Below are 21,057 nucleotides of genomic sequence, written 5' to 3'. Positions count from 1 at the left end.
AAAGGAGTCTAGTTTTTCTCCCTCTCTGAAGACTTCCCATTTAGTTTTCCCTCCCCTACCATATGCATATCCATACCAATACACAGAGCCTTATGTTCCACATATAAGTGAAACCATATGATAATGTCTTTCTCTGATTGATTTATTTCACCCAGCATAATACCCTCTGGGTCCATCCATGTCGACGTAAATGGTAGGTATTGATTTTTGATAGCTGAGCAATATTCCATTCTATATATATATATACCATATCTTCTTTTTCCATTCGTCTGTTGAAGGACATCTAGGTTCTTTGCGCAGCTTGGCTATTGTGGACATTGCTGCTATAAACATTGGGGGGCAGGTGCCCCTCTGGATCACTAAATCTGTATCACTGGGGTAAATACCCAGAAGTGTAATTGCTGGGTCACAGGGTAGCTTTACTTTTAACTTTTTAAGGAACCACGATACCATTTTCCAGAGTGGCTGTACCAGCTTACATTCCCACCAACAGTGTAAGAGGGTCCCCCTTTCTCTGCATCCTCACCAGCATTTGTTGTTTCCTGTCTTGTTAATTTTAGCCATTCTAGCTGCTGTAAGGTGGTATCTCATTGTGGTTGTAATTTGTGTTACCCTGATGACGAGTGATGTGGAGCATTTTTTCATGTGTCTGCTGGCCATTTGGATGTTTTCTTTGGAGAGGTGTCTGTTCATGTCTTCTGCCCATTTCTTGGCTGGATTGTTTTTTGGTGTTGAGTTTGAGAAGTTCTTTATTGATCTTACATACTAGCCCTTTATCTGTTATGTGATTATCGAATAGTTTTGTTGACTGTTTCCTTTGCTGTGCAGAAGCTTTTATCTTAATGAAATCCCAAGAATTATTTTTGCTTTTGTTTTCCTTGCCATTGGAGACATGTCTAGCAAAGAAATTACTGTGACTGATGTCAGAGAGGTTACTGACTGTCTTCTCCTCTAGGATTTTGATGGATTCCTATCTCACATTTAGTCTCACATTTAGGTTTTTCACCCATTTTGATTTTATCTTTGTGTATGGTGTAAGAGACTAATCAAGTTTCATTCTTCTGTACATAGCTGTCCAATTTTCCCAACACCATTTATTGAAGAGACTGTCTTTTTTCCATTGGGTATTCTTTCCTGATTGTCAAAGATTAGTTGACTATAGTGTTGATGGTCCATTTATAGGTTCTCTATTCTCTTCCATTGATCTATGTGTCTGTTTTTGTTTTAGTACCGTACTATCCAGATGATTAGAGCTTTGTAAGCTATCATGAAGTCAGGCATTGTGATGTCCCCAGTTTTGGTTTTCTTTCTCAAAATTCCTCTGGCTATTTGGGGTCTTTTCTGTTTCCATCCAAATTTTACGGTTATTTAGTTCTAGCTCTGTGAAAAATGTTGATTGTATTTTCATAGGGATTGCATTGAATGTGTAGATTGTGCTGGGCAGCATAGATATTTAAACAATGTTTTTTCTTTCGATCTATGAGCATGAAATGTTTTTCCATCTCTTTGTGACTTCCTCCATTTCTTTCATAAGTGTTCTGTAGTTTTTAAAATACAGATCCTTTGCCTCTTTGATTAGGTTTATTCCTAAGTATCTTGTGATTTTTGTGCAATTCTAAATGGAATAAATTCCTTAATTTCTCTTTCTTCAGTCACATTATTGGTCTATAGAAATGTCAATGGTTTTTGTGCATTGATTTTGTATCTGGTCATGTTACTGAATGCTGTATGAGTTCTAGCATTTTTGGGGTGGAGTCCTTTGAGTTTTCCACATAAAGTATCATGTCATTGGCAAAAAGAGAGAGTTTGACTTCTTCTTTGCCAATCTGAAGAAATTTTATTTCTTTTTGTTGCCTGACTGCTGAGGCTAGGACTTCTAGTACTATACTTGACAAAAGTAGTGAGAATGGGCTTTCCTCATGTGTTCCTGACCATAAGGTAAATGCTCTCAGTTTTCCCCCATTGAAAGTGATATTCCTGGGTGCCTAGGTGGCTCAATAGGTTAAGTGACTGCCTTTGGCTCAGGTCATGAACCTGGTGTCCTGGGAACAAGTCCCACATTGGACTCCCCCAGCTCTGTGAGGCGCCTGCCTCTCCCTCTCCCTCTGCCTGCTACTCCTTGCTTGTGCTCTCTCTGTGTCAAAAAAATAAGTAAAAAATCTGGAGACAAGATGGCAGGGAAGTAGGAGGAGGCACCATTTCAGCCTGTACCCTAAAGTGAGCTGATTACCTACCAAAGAACTCCAATCACCCATGAAATCAGCCTGAGATCAGAATTATACATGTCTGGATCTCTACGGGGGCAGAAGATGCCAGTGGGCAGGTAAAGCGGAGTAGGAATGTTGGACTGATATAGGAAGATAAACAAAAGGGGGAGGGAGTCACCAGAGGCAAACAACTGGAAAGCAATACACCAATATGAGAGTGCCCTGCGACTGGGGACCAGCATTAACTTGGAGTCTGGTTGAAAGCACTCCAAAAGAGCAAAGGATCATGGGGGGAAATTGTGGGAATTGGGGCGGTTATGGACAGGGGCATATGTCCCTGGACCCAGGACAGCCTCCCCTAGGACTGAGCCAGAGAGAGGGCGGCGGGGAAACAAGGTCTTGGTCCCTGAGCCATCAGCACGCTGGAGAACACGTGGGGTCCGGCTCCTGTGAGGGGCTGGGAGCCTCGCCAGTCGGCAGAATGCTGCGCCATGCTATCAGAGCCTGAGAGGCACACACCCCACACCTTCCCCTGGGAGAGTGTGCACAGGTACCAGTCCAGTGCTCTCAGACCTGGAAAGACCAGGCACTCCCAGCCCGGGCCAGCAGGAAAATCTCATTGTGTGATCCCTGCTTGGAACCTCTCTGGCCATCTGGAGCTGCCCAGACAGCCGCCACTGCCGTGGTTTTGGGTACAAGCAGGAGATCCTGCATCCCCAGGGACCGCGACTTGGAAACTGCTCTGCCAGCAGCTCTGCAGCACCCACAGGGGAGCAGACTGACACTTCTCTCTGAGAGGGAGGTCGGGGTGCAGTTTGCTTTCCTCTAAACCTCCAAAAACCATCAAAAGCTGTCAAGGTGAGATGAAAAACAAACAAACAAACAAACAAACAAAATGAACAAACAAACATAAAACCTCCAGAGAACAAAAGCCTGAAAAACTGGTTTCCTCAGAGCCCACACCTTTGAGGGGGGGCAAGAGGACTTATCTCAGGGAAATCATTGACTGAACAACCACGTGGCAAGCCCCTCCCACAAAAAACCAACCAAGAAAGAAAGAAACAAACAAACAAAAGAAGATGACAAGAGAAAAACCACCACTACTTCATAGATACAACTTTTATTTTTAACTTGTTCCCACAATTCTGGCTCTTTTTTTTATATATATAGATAATTTTTAAATCCTATTTACCATCACAGTGAGATGTCCAATACATTAAATTCCATAATAACCTTCTAACCTGAACTTTTTAATACAGACACCTGTGTTTTTCTTTTTCTTTTCTTTTTAATTTATTTATTTTTTCCCCAATTTATTTATTTTAAGAAAAACAGTATTCATTATTTTTTCACCACACCCAGTGCTCCATGCAAGCTGTGCCCTCTATAATACCCACCACCTGGTACCACAACCTCCCACCCCCCCGCCACTTCAAACCCCTCAGACTGTTTTTCAGAGTCCATAGTCTCTCTTGGTTCACCTCCCCTTCCAATTTACCCAAATTCCCTACTCCTCTCTAACGCCCCTTGTCCTCCATGCTATTGGTTATGCTCCACAAATGAGTGAAACCATATGATAATTGACTCTCTCTGCTTGACTGATTTCACTCAGCATAATCTCTTCCAGTCCCGTCCATGTTGCTACAAAAGTTGGGTATTCATCCTTTCTGATGGAGGCATAATACTCCATAGTGTATATGGACCACATCTTCCTTATCCATTCATCCGTTGAAGGGCATCTTGGTTCTTTCCATAGTTTGGCGACTGTGGCCATTGCTGCTATAAACATTGGGGTACAGATGGCCCTTCTTTTCACGACATCTGTGTCTTTGGGGTAAATACCCAGGAGTGCAATGGCAGGGTCGTAGGGAAGCTCTATTTTTAATTTCTTGAGGAATCTCCACACTGTTCTCCAAAGAGGCTGCACCAACTTGCATTCCCACCAACAGTGGAAGAGGGTTCCCCTTTCTCCACATCCTCTCCAACACATGTTGTTTCCTGTTTTGTTAATTTTGGCCATTCTAACTGGTGTAAGGTGATATCTCAATGTGGTTTTAATTTGAATCTCCCTGAGGGCTAGTGATGATGAGCATTTTTTCATGTGTCTGATAGCCATTTGTATTTCTTGATTGGAGAAGTGTCTGTTCATATCTTCTGCCCATTTTTTGATGTGTTTGTCTGTTTCGTGTGTGTCAAGTGTGAGGAGTTCATTATAGATCCTGGATATCAACCTTTTGTCTGTACTGTCATTTGCAAATATCTTCTCCCATTCCGTGGGTTGCCTCTTTGTTTTTTTGACTGTTTCCTTTGCTGTGCAGAAGCTTTTGTTTTTGATGAAGTTCCAGAAGTTTATTTTCGCTTTTGTTTCCTTTGCCTTTGGAGACGTATCTTGAAAGAAGTTGCTGTGGCTGATATCAAAGAGATTACTGCCTATGTTCTCCTCTAGGATTCTGATGGATTCCTGTCTCACGTTGAGGTCTTTTATCCATTTTGATTTGATCTTTGTGTACGGTGTAAGAGAATGGTCGAGTTTCATTCTTCTACATATAGCTGTCCAGTTTCCCCAGCACCATTTATTGAAGAGACTGTCTTTTTTCCACTGTATATTTTTTCCTGTTTTGTCGAAGATTAATTGACCATAGAGTAGAGGGTCCATATCTGGGCTCTCTACTCTGTTCCACTGGTCTATGTGTCTGTTTTTATGCCAGTACCATGCTGTCTTGGTGATCACAGCTTTGTAATAAAGCTTGAAATCAGGTAAGGTGATGCCGCCAGCTTTATTTTTGTTTTTCAACATTTCCTTAGCGATTTGGGGTCTCTTCTGATTCCATACAAATTTTTAGATTATTTGCTCCAGCTCTTTGAAGAATGCCGGTGGAATTTTGATTGGAATGGCATTAAAAGTATAGATTGCTCTAGGCAGTATAGACATTTTAACAATGTTTATTCTTCCGATCCAAGAGCGTGGAATGGTCTTCCATCTTTTTGTGTCTTCTTCAATTTCTTTCATGAGTGTTCTGTAGTTCCTCGAGTACAGATCCTTTACCTCTTTGGTTAGGTTTATTCCCAGGTATCTTATGGTTTTTGGTGCTATAGTAAATGGAATCGATTCTCTAATTTCCCTTTCTGTATTTTCATTGTTAGTGTATAAGAAAGCCACTGATTTCTGCACATTGACTTTGTATCCTGCCACGTTGCTGAATTGCTGTATGAGTTCTAGTAGTTTGGGAGTGGAGTCTTTTGGGTTTTCCATATAAAGAATCATGTCATCTGCAAATAGAGAGAGTTTGACTTCTTCATTACCAATTTGGATACCTTTTATTTCTCTCTGTTGTCTGATTGCTGTTGCTAGGACTTCTAATACTATGTTGAACAAGAGTGGTGAAAGTGGGCATCCTTGTCTTGTTCCTGATCTCAATGGGAAGGCTGCAAGCTTTTTTCCATTGAGGATGATATTTGCTGTGGGTCTTTCATAGATAGATTTGATGAGGTTCAGGAATCTTCCCTCTATCCCTATATTTTGAAGTGTTTTAATCAGGAATGGATGCTGGATTTTGTCAAATGCTTTTTCTGCATCAATTGAGAGGACCATGTGGTTCTTCTCTCTTCTCATATTAATTTGTTGTATCACATTGATTGATTTGCGAATGTTGAACCATCCTTGTAGCCCAGGGATGAATCCCACCTGATCATGGTGGATAATCTTTTTAATGTGTTGTTGGATCCTGTTGGCTAGGATCTTGTTGAGAATCTTAGCATCCATATTCATCAGTGATATTGGTCTAAAATTCTACTTTTTGGTAGGGTCCTTGCCTGGTTTGGGGATCAGGGTAATGCTGGCTTCATAGAAAGAGTCTGGACTCAATCAAAATCAAAAGCTTCTGCACAGCAAAGGAAACAGTCAAAAAAAACAATGAGGCAACCCACGGAATGGGAGAAGATATTTGCAAATGACAGTACAGACAAAAGGTTGATAGCCAGGATCTATAATGAACTCCTCAAACTCAACACACACGAAACAGGCAAACACATCAAAAAATGGGAAGAAGATATGAACAGACTCTTCTCCAATCAAGACATACAAATGGCTATCAGACACATGAAAAAATGTTCATCATCATTACCCCTCAGGGAGATTCAAATTAAAACCACATTGAGATATCACCTTACACCAGTTAGAATGGCCAAAATCAGCAAGACAGGAAACAACATGTGTTGGAGAGGATGTGGAGAAAGGGGAACCCTCTTACAGTGTTGGTGGGAATGCAAGTTGGTGCAGCCTCTTTGGATAACAGTGTGGAGATTCCTCAAGAAATTAAAAATAGAGCTTCCCTAGGGCCCTGCCATTGCACTCCTGGGTATTTACCCCAAAGATACAGATGTCGTGAAAAGAAGGGCCATCTGTACCCCAATGTTTATAGCAGCAATGGCCATTTTCGCCAAACTGTGGAAAGAACCAAGATGCCCTTCAATAGACGAATGGATATGGAAGATGTGGTCCATATACACTATGGATTTTTATGCCTCCATCAGAAAGGATGAATACCCAATTTTCGTAGCAACATGGATGGGACTGGAACAGATTATGCTGAGTGAAATAAGTCAAACAGAGAGAGTCAATTATCATATGGTTTCACTTATTTGTGGAGCATAACAAATAGCATGGAGGACAAGGGGCGTTAGAGAGGAGATGGAATTTGGGTAAATTGGAAGGGGAGGTGAACCATGAGAGACTATGGACTCTGAAAAACAATCTGAGGGGTTTGAAGTGGCGGGGGGGTGGGAGGTTGGGGTACCAGGTGGTGGGTATTATGGAGTGCACGGCTTGCATGGAGCACTGGGTGTGGTGAAAAAAAATAATGAATAATGTTTTTCTGAAAATAAATAAATTTTAAAAAAAAAAGAATGGCCAAAATTAGCAAGACAGGAAACAACTGTGTTGGAGAGGATGTGGAGAAAGGGAAACCCTCTTACACTGTTGGTGGGAATGCAAGTTGGTGCAGCCTCTTTGGAGAACAGTGTGGAGATTCCTCAAGAAATTAAAAATAGAACTTCCCTATGACCCTGCCATTTCACTCCTGGGTATTTACCCCAAAGATACAGATGCCGTGAAAAGAAGGGCCCTCTGTACCCCAATGTTTATAGCAGCAATGGCCACGGTCGCCAAACTGCAAAGAACCAAGATGCCCTTCAACGGATGAATGGGTAAGGAAGATGTGGTCCATATACACTATGGAGTATTATGCCTCCATCAGAAAGGATGAATACCCAACTTTTGTATCAACATGGACAGGACTGGAAGAGATTATGCTGAGTGAAATAAGTCAAGCAGAGAGAGTAATCATATGGTTTCACTTATTTGTGGAGAATGACAAATAACATGGAGGACAAGGGGAGATGGAGAGGAGAAGGGAGTTGAGGGAAATTGGAAGGGGAGGTGAACCATGATAGACTATAGACTCTGAAAACAACCTGAGGGGGCGTGGGAGGTTGGGGGATTTAGGTGGTGGGTATTAGGGAGGGCATGTATTGCATGGAGCACTGGGTGTGGTGCAAAAACAATGAATACTGTTACACTGAAAAGAAATAAAATAAATAAATAAAAGAAACAAGTAAGAAAAAAATAAGTAAAAAATCTTAGAAAATAAAGAAAATTATATTCACTGTGGGCTTTTCATAGATGGCTTTAAGATACTGAGGAATGTTCCCTTTATGCCTACACTTTGAGGAGTTCTAATCAAGAAAGGATGCCCTATTTTGTCAAGCATTTATCAAATGTTTTTCCTGCATCAACTGAGGGGATCATATGGTTCTCATCCATTTTTTATTAATGTATTGTATCACATTGATTGATTTGCAGATGTTGAATGACCCTTGCATCGCAAGAATAAATCCCACCTGGTCATGGTGGATAATCCTTTTAACGTATTGTTGGATCCTATTAGCTAGTATCTTGGTGAGAATTTTTGCATCCCTGTTCATCAGGGATTTTGGTCTATAATTCTCCTTTTTGATGGTATCTTTGTCTGCTTTTGGAATTAAGGTAAATTTGGTCTCATAGAATGAGTTCAGAAGTTTTCCTTTCATTTTTATTTTTTGAAAGAGCTTCAGAAGAATAGGTTAATTCTTTTTTAAATGTTTTGTAGAATTCTCCTGGGAAGCCTTCTGGCCCTGGACTCTTGTTTGTTGGGAGATTTTTTTTTTTTATTGTGTTATATTAGTCACCATAAAATACATCTTTAGTTTTTGATGCAGTGTTCCAAGATTCATTGTTTATGTGCAACACCCAGTGCTCCATGCAATATGTGCCCTCTGATGGGAGATTTTTGATTACTGATTCAATTTCATTGCTCGTTGTGGGACTATTGAGGGTTGTTGTTGTTGTTGTTTTTCTTCCTGTTTCAGTTTTGATACTTTTTATGTTTTAGGAATTTATCCATTTCTTCCAGATTGCCTAATTTGTTGGCATATAATTGCTCATAATGTTACATTTGTTTGTATTTCTTCAGTGTTGGTTGTGATCTCTTCTCTTGCACTCATAATTTTATTTATTTGGGTCACTTTTCTCTTCTTTTTGATAAGTCTGGCTATTCTTTTAAAGAACCAGCTCCTAGTTTCACTTATCTGTTTTGGTTTTTAATTTTGTATCATTTATTTATGCTCTGATGTTTATTATTTGCCTTCTTCTGATGGATTTAGGCTTTGCTTTTCTTTCTCAAGCTCCTTTAGGTGTAAGCTTAGGTTGTGTATTTGAGTCTTTCCTTGCTTCTTGAGGAAAGTCTGTATTGCTAAATACTTCCCTCTTAAGACTGCCTTTGCTGCATCCCAAAGGTTTAGTGTTACTTTCATTCTCATTTGCTCCCATGTGTTTCTTCTTAATCTCTTGGTTAACCCATTCTTTCTTTAGTAGGATATTCTTTAACCTCCATTTAGTTGTAGTCCTTCCACTTTTTTTCTTGTGTTTGACTTCATTTTATAGCATTGTGGTCTGAATCTATGCATGGTATGATCTCAATCATTTTGTAACTGCTGAAACCCGATTTGTGATTGAGTATGTGACTAATTCCGGAAAATGTTCCATGCGCTGCTTTGGGATGAAATGTTCTGTGTATATATGTTAAGTCCATCAGGTCCAGTGTGTCATTCAAAGTCCTTGTTTCCCTGTTGATCTGCTTAGATGATCTGTCCATTGCCTTGAGTGGAGTGTTAGAATACCCTACTATTAAGTATTATTATCAATGTGTTTCTCTATTATTATTGTTATTAATTGGTTTGTATAACTGGCTGCTCCCACGTTAGAGGCATAAATATTACAATTCTTAGAGCTTTTTGGATAGACCCCTTTAATGCATAGAGGACCCTATGACAGGTTGGATAGACCCCTTTATTACACTATAATGTCCATCTCCATCTTGCAATATAAGAGAAGTCTTTCGTTTAAAATCGAGTTTGTCTGATTTTGTCTGATACAGGGACAGCCACTCACTCCAGCTTTTCTTTGATGTCCATTAGCACGACAATTGTTTTCCACCCCCTCACTTTCAAGGTGACAATGTCTTTGGGTCTAAAACAAGCCCTTTGTAAGCAGCGAATCAATAAATCTTGGTGGTTGTTGTTGTTTTTAATCCATTCTGATACCCTATGCCCTTTGATTTTATTTAGTCTATTTACATTCAGCATATTTATTGATAGATAAGAATTAAGTGCCATTGTAATACCTGTAAATTTGCTGGTCCTTTAGATTGTTTCTTTCTAGTCTTTGTTGCCTTTAGTCTCTATTTCTGCTCAGGGTCTCCTTTCACATTTCTTGCAGGGCTGGTTTAGTGTTTACAAATTCCTTCAGATTTTGTCTGTCTGGGAAATACTTTATCTCTCCTTCTATTCTGAATGACAGTATTGCTGGGTAAAGTATTCTTGGCTGCATATTTTCCCCATTCAGCACATTGGTTATTTCCTGCCACTCTCTCTTCAAGTTTCAGTGGACAGTTCTGTTGCTTTTGTTTCTACCCTCATTGGCTAAGGCCCTTTTGTCCTTAGCTGTTTTCAGAATTCTCTATCTTTGTATTTTGCATGTTTCACTGAACATCATGTCCACCTGTTTTTCTTGACTTTAAAGGGAGGTCTCTGTGCCCCCTTGGACTTGAATGCCAATGTCCTTCCCCAAATTAGAGAAGTTCTCAGCTATAATTTGTGCAAATAAACGTTCTGCCCCTTTTCCCCACTCTTCTTCTGGGACTATGGTATGGAGATTATTGTGTTTTATGGAATTATTGAGTTCCCTAAGTACCTTGGTTATCTAATACTTTTCTTTCCCTCTTCTTTTTAGTTTCCTTATTTTACATAATTTTTTCTTCTATATTACTTATTCTCTGTGCTGCTTCTTCAATTCCCATACTGATTTTTTTTCCAGCCTGACTAGTTTTTAGGTCTTTTATCTCTGCAGCTAAGTTTACTCTGGTGTCTTCTATGCTTTTTAAAGCCCAGTTTGTAGTCTTCTGTCATCCTACACTCTTGTTGAGGTTTTATCTGTTTTGAGCAAGTCCCTTGCTGTGATTTCTTCTTGACTTCTTTTCAGGGTGAATTCCTCCATCTTGTCATTTTGGCTAAATTTCTGTCTTTGTGTGTTTCTTTGAAAGCTTGTTATGGTTCCTGCACCTGAGTGTAATGCTGTATTAAAAAGGGGTCATACGCTGTCCAGTGCCTGGCATTTCAGGAAGTGTTTCTGGTGTTTGCTGTGTGCACTCTGTGCCTGTGTGGCTGCTCTTTTCCTCAGATCAGTTGTCTGAAGATTCTTTCTTGTTTGCAATGGGGAGTGTTTATCTAGGTGTACTTGGTTTTGTTTGTGAAAATAAACCTGGGAAAGAAGAAAAGAAGCCTAACACCCCACTCCCCCAACTAAAGTCCAACTGTTTCGGTGGCAAAGGGGAGTTTGTACCACCCCGGCACCACAGCTCTCTCGCATTTTATCTTTGGGACATGGCTGAGATTTAAAACTCCAAATCTTAAAGGACCCGAAACCCTATGGACCCATTCCCCTTCCAGAGTAGAGCCTTGTCACTCTGTCTGGTGTCCTTTGTCCCAGAAAAATAGCTCCATGCCTGCTCAGTGTGCAGGATCTACGCTGTAGAAACAAAAAGCAGAGGTACCTGGTGGTTCACTCCGTTCAGTGGCTGAGGTCATGATCTCAGGGTCCTGGGATCAAGCCTGGCATTGGGCTCCCTGTACAGCAGGGAGTCTGCTTGTCCCTTTGCCTCTGCCCCTTCCCCCTGCTCATGCATGCTCTTGAACAAATAAATACAATTAAAAAAAAAAAGGTGTCTGGATGGCTCTCTCAATTAAGTGTCTGCCTTTGGCTGGGGTCATGATCCCAGGGTCCTAGGATGGAGTCCAGCATTGGGCTCCTTGCTCAGCAGGGAGCCTGCTTCTCCCTCTGCCCACCCCTCTCCTTGCTTGTGCTCTCTCTCAATCTCTCTCTGACAAATAAATTTTAAAAATCTTTGCATGGAGCACTGGGTGTGGTGAAAAAATAATGAATACTGTTTTTCTGAAAATAAATAAATTGGGGGAAAAAAAATCTTAAAAAAAAAAAGGAAAAAAAGAAAAGCAGCAACCAGGTTACCCCCCCTCTGCATGTACCTGTGTCCCCTGCTGATGAAAGGCCATTTGCTAACACCTGCAGGGTCTTTTGTTCTTGGAGGGGCAATGTAGTCCAGGAAGGGGAACACTAACTAGGATTCTATCAAAGAAAGGAAATGCCCTTTCTCCCTTCTTTTAAATACTTACATCACTATGGACTAAACATGTGCTTCACTTTATAGTAATGAATGGTTTGAAGATTTTTTTTAAGATTTTATTTATTTATTTGACAGAGAGAGAGAGATCACAAGCAGGCAGAGAGACAGGAGGAAGCAAGCTCCCCACTGAGCAGAGAGCCCAATGCGGGGCTCGATCCCAGGACCCTGAGATCATGACCTGAGCCGAAGGCAGAGGCTTTAACCCACTGAGCCACCCAGGCACCCCAAGTTTGAAAATTTTTGATAGACCTTATCAAATTGCCTTCAGAAATGATGTACAGATTTACACTCCCTCAGGTACCGCATGAGTCTGCCACCCTTCAACAGCCAGTGGTGTGTAAGTAACAAATGCATTTAGTGGAAAAAAAAAATCTACCAATTGCTTTTATTTGTCAACAGAGTGGAACCTCTTGCATGTATTAACTATTCATTTGTTTTTATCTGTCATCATTTTTCTACAGCATTGTACATTTTACCCTTGCTTTCAGTGTGTGTATATGATCTTTATTTCCTAAGGATATTACTATAAATGTAATAATTTATTTATATATTTAAAAATGTTTTTATAATAAAATTCATCCTATATTATGGCTGATATACCATGCTGGGGGGTAAATAATTTAATTTATAACATTTAGAGATAACTTTTTTTTTTTAAGATTTTATTTATTTATTTAACAGAGAGAGAGATCACAAGTAGGCAGAGCAGCAGTCGGGGGTGGGGGGTTGGGAAGCAGGATCCCCGCTGAGCAGAGAGCCCAATGTGGGGCTTGATCCCAGGACCCTGGGATCATGACCTGAGCTGAAGGCAGAGGCTTAACCCACTGAGCCACCCACCGCCCTAGAGATAACTTATAAAGGCCTAGAATACAAGCTTGCAGCCTTCCCATTGAGATCAGGAACAAGACAAGGATGCCCACTTTCACCACTCTTGTTCAACATAGTATTAGAAGTCCTAGCAACAGCAATCAGACAACAGAGAGAAATAAAAGGTATCCAAATTGGTAATGAAGAAGTCAAACTCTCTCTATTTGCAGATGACATGATTCTTTATATGGAAAACCCAAAAGACTCCACTCCCAAACTACTAGAACTCATACAGCAATTCAGCAACGTGGCAGGATACAAAGTCAATGTGCAGAAATCAGTGGCTTTCTTATACACTAACAATGAAAATACAGAAAGGGAAATTAGAGAATCGATTCCATTTACTATAGCACCAAAAACCATAAGATACCTGGGAATAAACCTAACCAAAGAGGTAAAGGATCTGTACTCGAGGAACTACAGAACACTCATGAAAGAAATTGAAGAAGACACAAAAAGATGGAAGACCATTCCACGCTCTTGGATCGGAAGAATAAACATTGTTAAAATGTCTATACTGCCTAGAGCAATCTATACTTTTAATGCCATTCCAATCAAAATTCCACCGGCATTCTTCAAAGAGCTGGAGCAAATAATCTAAAAATTTGTATGGAATCAGAAGAGACCCCAAATCGCTAAGGAAATGTTGAAAAACAAAAATAAAGCTGGCGGCATCACCTTACCTGATTTCAAGCTTTATTACAAAGCTGTGATCACCAAGACAGCATGGTACTGGCATAAAAACAGACACATAGACCAGTGGAACAGAGTAGAGAGCCCAGATATGGACCCTCTACTCTATGGTCAATTAATCTTCGACAAAACAGGAAAAAATATACAGTGGAAAAAAGACAGTCTCTTCAATAAATGGTGCTGGGAAAACTGGACAGCTATATGTAGAAGAATGAAACTCGACCATTCTCTTACACCGTACACAAAGATAAACTCAAAATGGATAAAAGACCTCAACGTGAGACAGGAATCCATCAGAATCCTAGAGGAGAACATAGGCAGTAATCTCTTTGATATCAGCCACAGCAACTTCTTTCAAGATACGTCTCCAAAGGCAAAGGAAACAAAAGCGAAAATAAACTTCTGGAACTTCATCAAAAACAAAAGCTTCTGCACAGCAAAGGAAACAGTCAAAAAAACAAAGAGGCAACCCACGGAATGGGAGAAGATATTTGCAAATGACAGTACAGACAAAAGGTTGATATCCAGGATCTATAATGAACTCCTCACACTTGACACACACGAAACAGACAAACACATCAAAAAATGGGCAGAAGATATGAACAGACACTTCTCCAATCAAGAAATACAAATGGCTATCAGACACATGAAAAAATGCTCATCATCACTAGCCCTCAGGGAGATTCAAATTAAAACCACATTGAGATATCACCTTACACCAGTTAGAATGGCCAAAATTAACAAAACAGGAAACAACATGTGTTGGAGAGGATGTGGAGAAAGGGGAACCCTCTTCCACTGTTGGTGGGAATGCAAGTTGGTGCAGCCTCTTTGGAGAACAGTGTGGAGATTCCTCAAGAAATTAAAAATAGAGCTTCCCTACGACCCTGCCATTGCACTCCTGGGTATTTACCCCAAAGACACAGATGTCGTGAAAAGAAGGGACATCTGTACCCCAATGTTTATAGCAGCAATGGCCACAGTCGCCAAACTATGGAAAGAACCAAGATGCCCTTCAACGGATGAATGGATAAGGAAGATGTGGTCCATATACACTATGGAGTATTATGCCTCCATCAGAAAGGATGAATACCCAACTTTTGTAGCAACATGGACGGGACTGGAAGAGATTATGCTGAGTGAAATCAGTCAAGCAGAGAGAGTCAATTATCATATGGTTTCACTCATTTGTGGAGCATAACCAATAGCATGGAGGACAAGGGGCGTTAGAGAGGAGTAGGGAATTTGGGTAAATTGGAAGGGGAGGTGAACCAAGAGAGACTATGGACTCTGAAAAACAGTCTGAGGGGTTTGAAGTGGCGGGGGGGGGTGGGAGGTTGGGGTACCAGGTGGTGGGTATTATAGAGGGCACAGCTTGCATGGAGCACTGGGTGTGGTGAAAAAATAATGAATACTGTTTTTCTGAAAATAAATAAATTGGGAAAAAAAAATTAAATGGAAGACCTGCAAGGGACATCTGCTTGGGGCAGAGGAATGTTATTTTTCATACCATCATTGTATTTACTAAGACTGATAGGGAAATAACTTTTTAAATCCAGCTTTTTAAAATTTTGAGTACTTTTTCTTTTCTTGCTTGAGCAATTAGATGACATTCCTTATGATTACAAAGTTCAATTCCTAACCCTTCAGTTGTAACTGCTTGGCGTGGAGTTGAAAAATCTCAAGCATGGTATAGTGACTTCCCATATACCATTTTACAGAATAAATTTTTTTTACAAAGATGCACATTTTTTGCCTTATTTACTATTTTTTAAAAGATTATTTATTTGAGAGAAAGTATAAGCAGGAGGCTGAGGCAGAGGCAGAGGGAGAGGGAGAAGAAACTCCCCACTGAGCAGGGAGCCTGATATGGGGTTTGATCCCAGGACCCTGAGATCAGGACCTGAGCCAAAGGCTGACTCTTAGACTGAGACACCTAGGTGTCCCTAAATGTAATAATTTAGAATGTATTTTCTCCATCTGCATTTTAACTTTGGTAATGAATGACAATGTTAGTTCTGTACAGCAGAATATGTGCCCCCTCTTAAATTTGTGCTGTTGTAGAAAGTTCTTTCCCAAATAAAGAGAAGACATTCAACATTCTTTCTTTGATTTCTGATAGTTCCAAATTTTTACATGTATTTCTTTAATTCTTCTGGAATATATTTCACTATTTTTCAACACAAAATATTTTCTATGTTTCAAAACTTAATCCCAAACTTCAGAATTTATACAGGTAGAATTTAAATCAATGGGGAAATACACATATATTTTCATAAATGAAGCAAACCATAATTGTGGGAGGAAAACAGATTCCTATCTCACATTAGTTATAAAAATGGATTCCATAAGGCTATACTTGAATTAGGAAAATATTTTTATCAGAAAACACAAACTCTACAAATCTAGCCATCTGGATAAACACAAGGTAGATTATATACCCCTGGACAGTTTGCTAGTGTTAAAGTGAAATAATGTGACAAAATATCCATCATCATATTAATACCATGCTTATATACTATTGTCCTATCTTAGATTATAATCAATAGCATACAATTATAAAACTTTTTCAGTCTTCATGAGAGTTTCTCTAAGTTTTTGGCTGTATTTGATTTTCTTTACTAGGACTCAGCTATCACCTGGAGCAAGATTTTTATTTGAATATAAAGGGGCCCATCATTGAAATAAATAACAGTATAGAGACTTAGAAACACTTATAATTATCAATATAAATAGTAACTTATGTTACATGTAGGCATCACAGAAGACAATAAAAATGTAACTGTAACGGACATGATGGGGGGATACAAAAGCACATCATTAGGGATTCAGGTCTCTTTTCCAATGCAAAACCCAGTGCTCCACGTACTGTATGTAACTGGCTGTGGGCATCTCACGAGCCAAGCTTCCAGAGGGCTCCCTCTGCCCACTGTGCATCACCGGATGTGGTACTCCCTGAAGCACTTGGCGTGGACGCCCTTCTGGCACTTCTCACAGCGGGTGTTGGTCTGCGAGTGGCAGAGGGCACACCGGGTCCTCTTGTCCTGGTGGACTATCCAGTGCCCAATCATGTCAAAGCGGCTCTCAGTTTCCAGCCGCCTGCTTCGCCGCCCCTGGGAGGACATGTCAGCATTGCTCTCCAGGTACACGCAGGCCACGTACCTCCGGAAGGCCAGGAGGTCCACCTGGGCGTCGTGGCTGCAGATCCTGTGCAGCTGCCAGGCATTATTGAGAGCGGCATCGATGATGTAGCCGATGAAGCTCGAGTACCACTTCATGCCACGGATCTTCACCTTGTACTTGGCAATGTTCTGGTCCATCCGACTAACACCCCCCACCTTCTCCTGGTACAGCTTCACCAGGGAGGGCTGATGGACCTGGGTCCGCGTCTTGGCTGCTCCCCTATGGTGGCCGGTGAGCCCCACGGGCTCTATGCCCACGGCATTGGAGCAGATGTTGACCACGCTGCTATCGTGCCAGCGGCACACGATAATCTCCTCGCTCTCATCAACTTTATAATCAAACGAGCCCTTCTTCATTTTCTTCAGTTCTTTGGGATCTTTGAGGGGACATCGCTCAGTCCTGTACTCACGAACAGTTCCTGTGGCCTTCACCCCCTTTTTCCTCAAAATGGACATGAGTTTGACACTTGTAAAAACCTTGTTAAAGAATATGTGGTATGGCAGACAGCCACGCTCCTGCAGCGCGTCCACGAACTTGACCACCATACTGCCCCCAAGGTCCAGGCCCCTGTGCGATTTGGTGAACAGCGTGCCCTGGGAGGGCTCAAACCACACCAGGTAGCCCCTGCTGGTTGTCCCACACCAGATCTTGTAGCCTAGCCGTGTGGGCTTCCCAGCATGCAGCTGCTTGGATCCCCGGTGCCCGAAGTACTCACACATGGACTCTCCGAAGCTATAGAACTCTTCCAGGGGCGCATGCTTCTGGAAATTGCGATTCATCCGGACAATGAGAGGCCTGACTTTGGCGAACCTGTCGCTTTCATCCAGCTCAGTGTTATCTGCAAAATGCAGGTATGAGAAGATCAGTTCAAATCTGTCCCTTCTAATTGCATCAGCCACAAGATGATGATGTGAATCGGGGGATGTTTCCCAAAACATCCTTCTCCTCGGATAGGATATATACCCACTTAAAATCAAAATGCCCAAAACACACTTTAATTCCTGGGCTGTGAGCCCAAGGTTGACATTTTTCTGCCAAGCATAACGATTGGTTTCATTAACAATGAAATTAATTGTTCCTTCATCAAAGAACAACTCAAAGAGGCCCACAGGACTCAGTTCCTGGCTTCTGAGATCCTCTATGTGAGGATCTGATGCCGTCCAACTGCTGAAGTCAGGTCGGATATCTCTTTTCGTCCAAATACGCTGAGGCTCCACCATGACCTTCTGCCGCTTCATGGCCGGCGGCAGGTCCTCCTCCTCCTCGGTGCCAGAATCCTCAGGCACCACAAAGGCATGCAGGATGCTGCCTGGCAGGTGGGAGCCTCGCCGGCCATCTTCATCACCAGAGTCCTCGTCAGTGAAGTCCCCTGAGGCATTGTCCGGAGGCGCAATGAAGATCTCCTCCCAGCTGTGGCCAGACTCATCCTCCTCCAGTGCATTCAGGACCTCCAGCAGCTTTGTAGACTTTGGCTTTGAACCGGCTCTACTCCCAACAGTAAAGCTGCTGCAACGACATCAAACAAAATGTGGAGCAGAGACAATGCGTCAGCAGAAAACTCTGTTCAAGGACCGCCTGAGAGGAAGGCGCTCCCGCCAGAGTCCCGAGCCTCAGCAGTATCCCAGACCCAGCACCACCAGGCCCAGGGCCAGGTAAGGGGATTTTTCAGACCAGCACACATTACTCTTTCAAGCACAAATGTATTTCAAGGGGAGGCATTCTAAAGAGACATTTGGTTCTTTCCTTCTTAAAGTGTTTTGCATAGAGGATGGCCTCTAGGGATAAATTCAGGAACTGTGGTCATCTCCCAGGTAACAGTGATGAGCCCCAGGAGCCTGGGCTATGCAAGTCACACCCACTGATGTCCTCTGACTCAGTGGCCCCAGGGGCTCTCCTTTCATCCCACCGTCTGACCTGGGTCTTCCCTTTCCCTTATTAAGTTAGCAGTTACAAGTTTCCTGTTTCCCAAGTCCTCAAACTCTCCCTACTGGAACTCCCACTACCCCAGTATAGGACCTGAGCAGATTCAGAGAGATTTTCAGATGGCTCCCTTGACATCAGACATCTTACTAACTCCTAGCTGCAATTCAGAAGCCAAACAGACTCAGGAAATGTGGAAACCCCTGCTATCCTGACTCTCCCTGCATAGGTGGGAACAAATCGGATGCCAAGAGACACTTGTATTTCATGAACAGCAACCACGAGGAGGCACTTCCCAGGGACAGGCAGTAGGCACACTCCCCTCCTGACCTGCACAGCAACTGTTCTAACTGGAGGAGGAAGAGGACGGTTCAACAAACAAGTAGCTATGCAGGATGGCACCAGGCCGTGAAAGGGGGATCCTGGGTAAGGGACAGAGAATATAGCGGAAGAGGAGGACTGGAGTTGCTATTTTACATGGATGATGAGTGAAGGCTTACAGCGTGGGGGCCTGAAAAAGAGAGTGAGGCTTACAGACAGCTAGAGAAAGGGTGTCTCAGGCACAGAGAAAGAACTACAGGTACAAGGCCCTGAGCCTGAAGACACTTGCTCTCTGTAAACAGCAAGGAGGCTTCAGAAGTAAGAAGAGGAGGAGAGCAGAGCTCTAGAGGCTCTCGTCAGGACATTCTGTTGTATTTGGCTTGAAAGACTCCGCATATAGACACCCCCCCCCCAGCCATTGATTAACTAACTGCTTCTTGGCTTTTCTGTAATCGCTCGCCCTTCCCCTGTTAGACCCCTCCCCCAGTTAATTGTTTAACCACTCCCTTGCCTTTCTGTAACCACTTGGCTTTTAGGGGGTGATACTGGTCTCCTGTTTCAACAGGATACCTTATGCGCATAGTCACATAGGCAAGGGGGTCGCCTAGGTACGTGGGCCTAGTCACGTAGGCAGGATGTTTCTCTGCTGAGTAATAAGGTCCAACTCCCCCTCCTCACTCCCCCTCCCCACCTTTCTCTTCGCGCGCCGGGGTCCTTCAAAGCCAATCTACAAACACCGAGTATGCCTTACATTCAAACCAGCCAATAAGAACCTTGTAACTATGTTTCTGCTTCTGTACGTATGCTTTCGCTTCCCCAAACCCCATAAAAAGGCCCTGAACAAAGGGCTGGCGCGCGAGTCTTCCTAAGACTTGATCGCCCGCAGGTACCTGTGTCAACTCAATAAACCTCGTGCTGTTTGCATCTGATCAGTGGACTCGGCTTGGTTTTTGGGTCCGGGGGTCTCCTCCTGAGAAGGGGTCCATTCCGGGGTGCTTGGAGCCCCGGGGGATCTTTCATTTGGGGGCTCGTCCGGGATACGAGACCCCCCACCCAAGGACCACCGACCCACTGTCAGGAGGTAAGCTGGCCAGCACTCTATTCGTTGTGTCTGTTCGTTGCGTCTGTGGCTGCGTCTGAACCTGTTACTTGTGAATTTGCGCATGCGTTTGGTTTGGGGTTCGATCGGATTCATTTGTATTTGGCGAGGGCCAGAAGGAGCTGACGGGCTCGGACTTCTCCCTCGCAGCCCTGGAAGACGTTCCAGAGGCGTTTGTAGTCCCGCCGGATGGGACATTTGAGTATTTGCGCATGCGTTTGGTTTGGGGTTCGATCGGATCCATTTGTATTTGGCGGGGGCCAGAAGGAGCTGACGGGCTCGGACTTCTCCCTCGCAGCCCTGGAAGACGTTCCAGAGGCGTTTGTAGTCCTCCCGGGCGGGACATTTGAGTCCTTCGGGACATTTGGGCCCCGGTGCAGCGGGGCATTTGGAGCTCAGCCTGTATCAGAGAGATACGTGGCCTTGGTTGGAGAGGGGGAATCCGGACCCCCAGGATCTCCGCTTGAGTTTTTGCTTTCGGTTTTGTACCGAAATCGCGCAGCGTCCTTCTTGTTAACTGTTTTGTGTGTCTTACTTATTGTCCTTGGTGTTTTCTTTGACTCTAAAATGGGGCAAACACTTACCACCCCCTTAAGTCTCACTTTAGGTCACTGGAGAGATTCTGAGTTTCTCCTAATAGATGTGGGGGTTTCTCCCTCACTCACTTCCCATGTTAATGGCTATAATTGGAACCAACGGGTTGGTCTAACTCGAGACAGAGACCATAAGGAATATTCCCGAGCAGCTGCCGAAACTCTCTTTGTTTCGGGGAAGTTTCCCTGTGTTCTCTGGCCCGACTTGGACTGCTTAACCCCTCCCCCCTTGCTGGTGGGAAAGCATGGCATCTGCTCCTCTGTTGGGGCTTATGAGCTCTAAAACCGGGAATCTTTTCTCTGCCTCCTGGCAGCACTTTGTTTCTTCTGTTTCCCCCTTATCGTATTTCTGTACCAATGTGCGTGCAGCCTGCATGACT

The 21,057-nt window shown here is 42.8% G+C and overlaps 1 protein-coding gene across 1 annotated transcript in view; it reads right to left on the bottom strand.

The window, feature by feature from the left end:
* Nucleotides 1–16,198: 16,198 nt before the first annotated feature.
* Nucleotides 16,199–21,057, bottom strand: part of PGBD2 (piggyBac transposable element derived 2) — a 54,702-nt gene continuing 49,843 nt past the window's right edge. Inside the window, exon 3 of the mRNA XM_044262024.1 lies at nt 16,199–18,250. Within this exon, the coding sequence (XP_044117959.1) occupies nt 16,498–18,250 (1,753 nt within the window). The 3' untranslated portion in view covers nt 16,199–16,497. The remainder of the gene's footprint in view (nt 18,251–21,057) is intronic.

Source organism: Neovison vison, chromosome 1, assembly GCF_020171115.1.
Source record: "Neovison vison isolate M4711 chromosome 1, ASM_NN_V1, whole genome shotgun sequence".
NCBI classification, from domain to species: Eukaryota; Metazoa; Chordata; class Mammalia; order Carnivora; family Mustelidae; genus Neogale; species Neogale vison.
The sequence above is the reverse complement of the archived record's forward strand: the minus strand, read 5'-3'. Positions and strand labels throughout refer to the sequence as shown.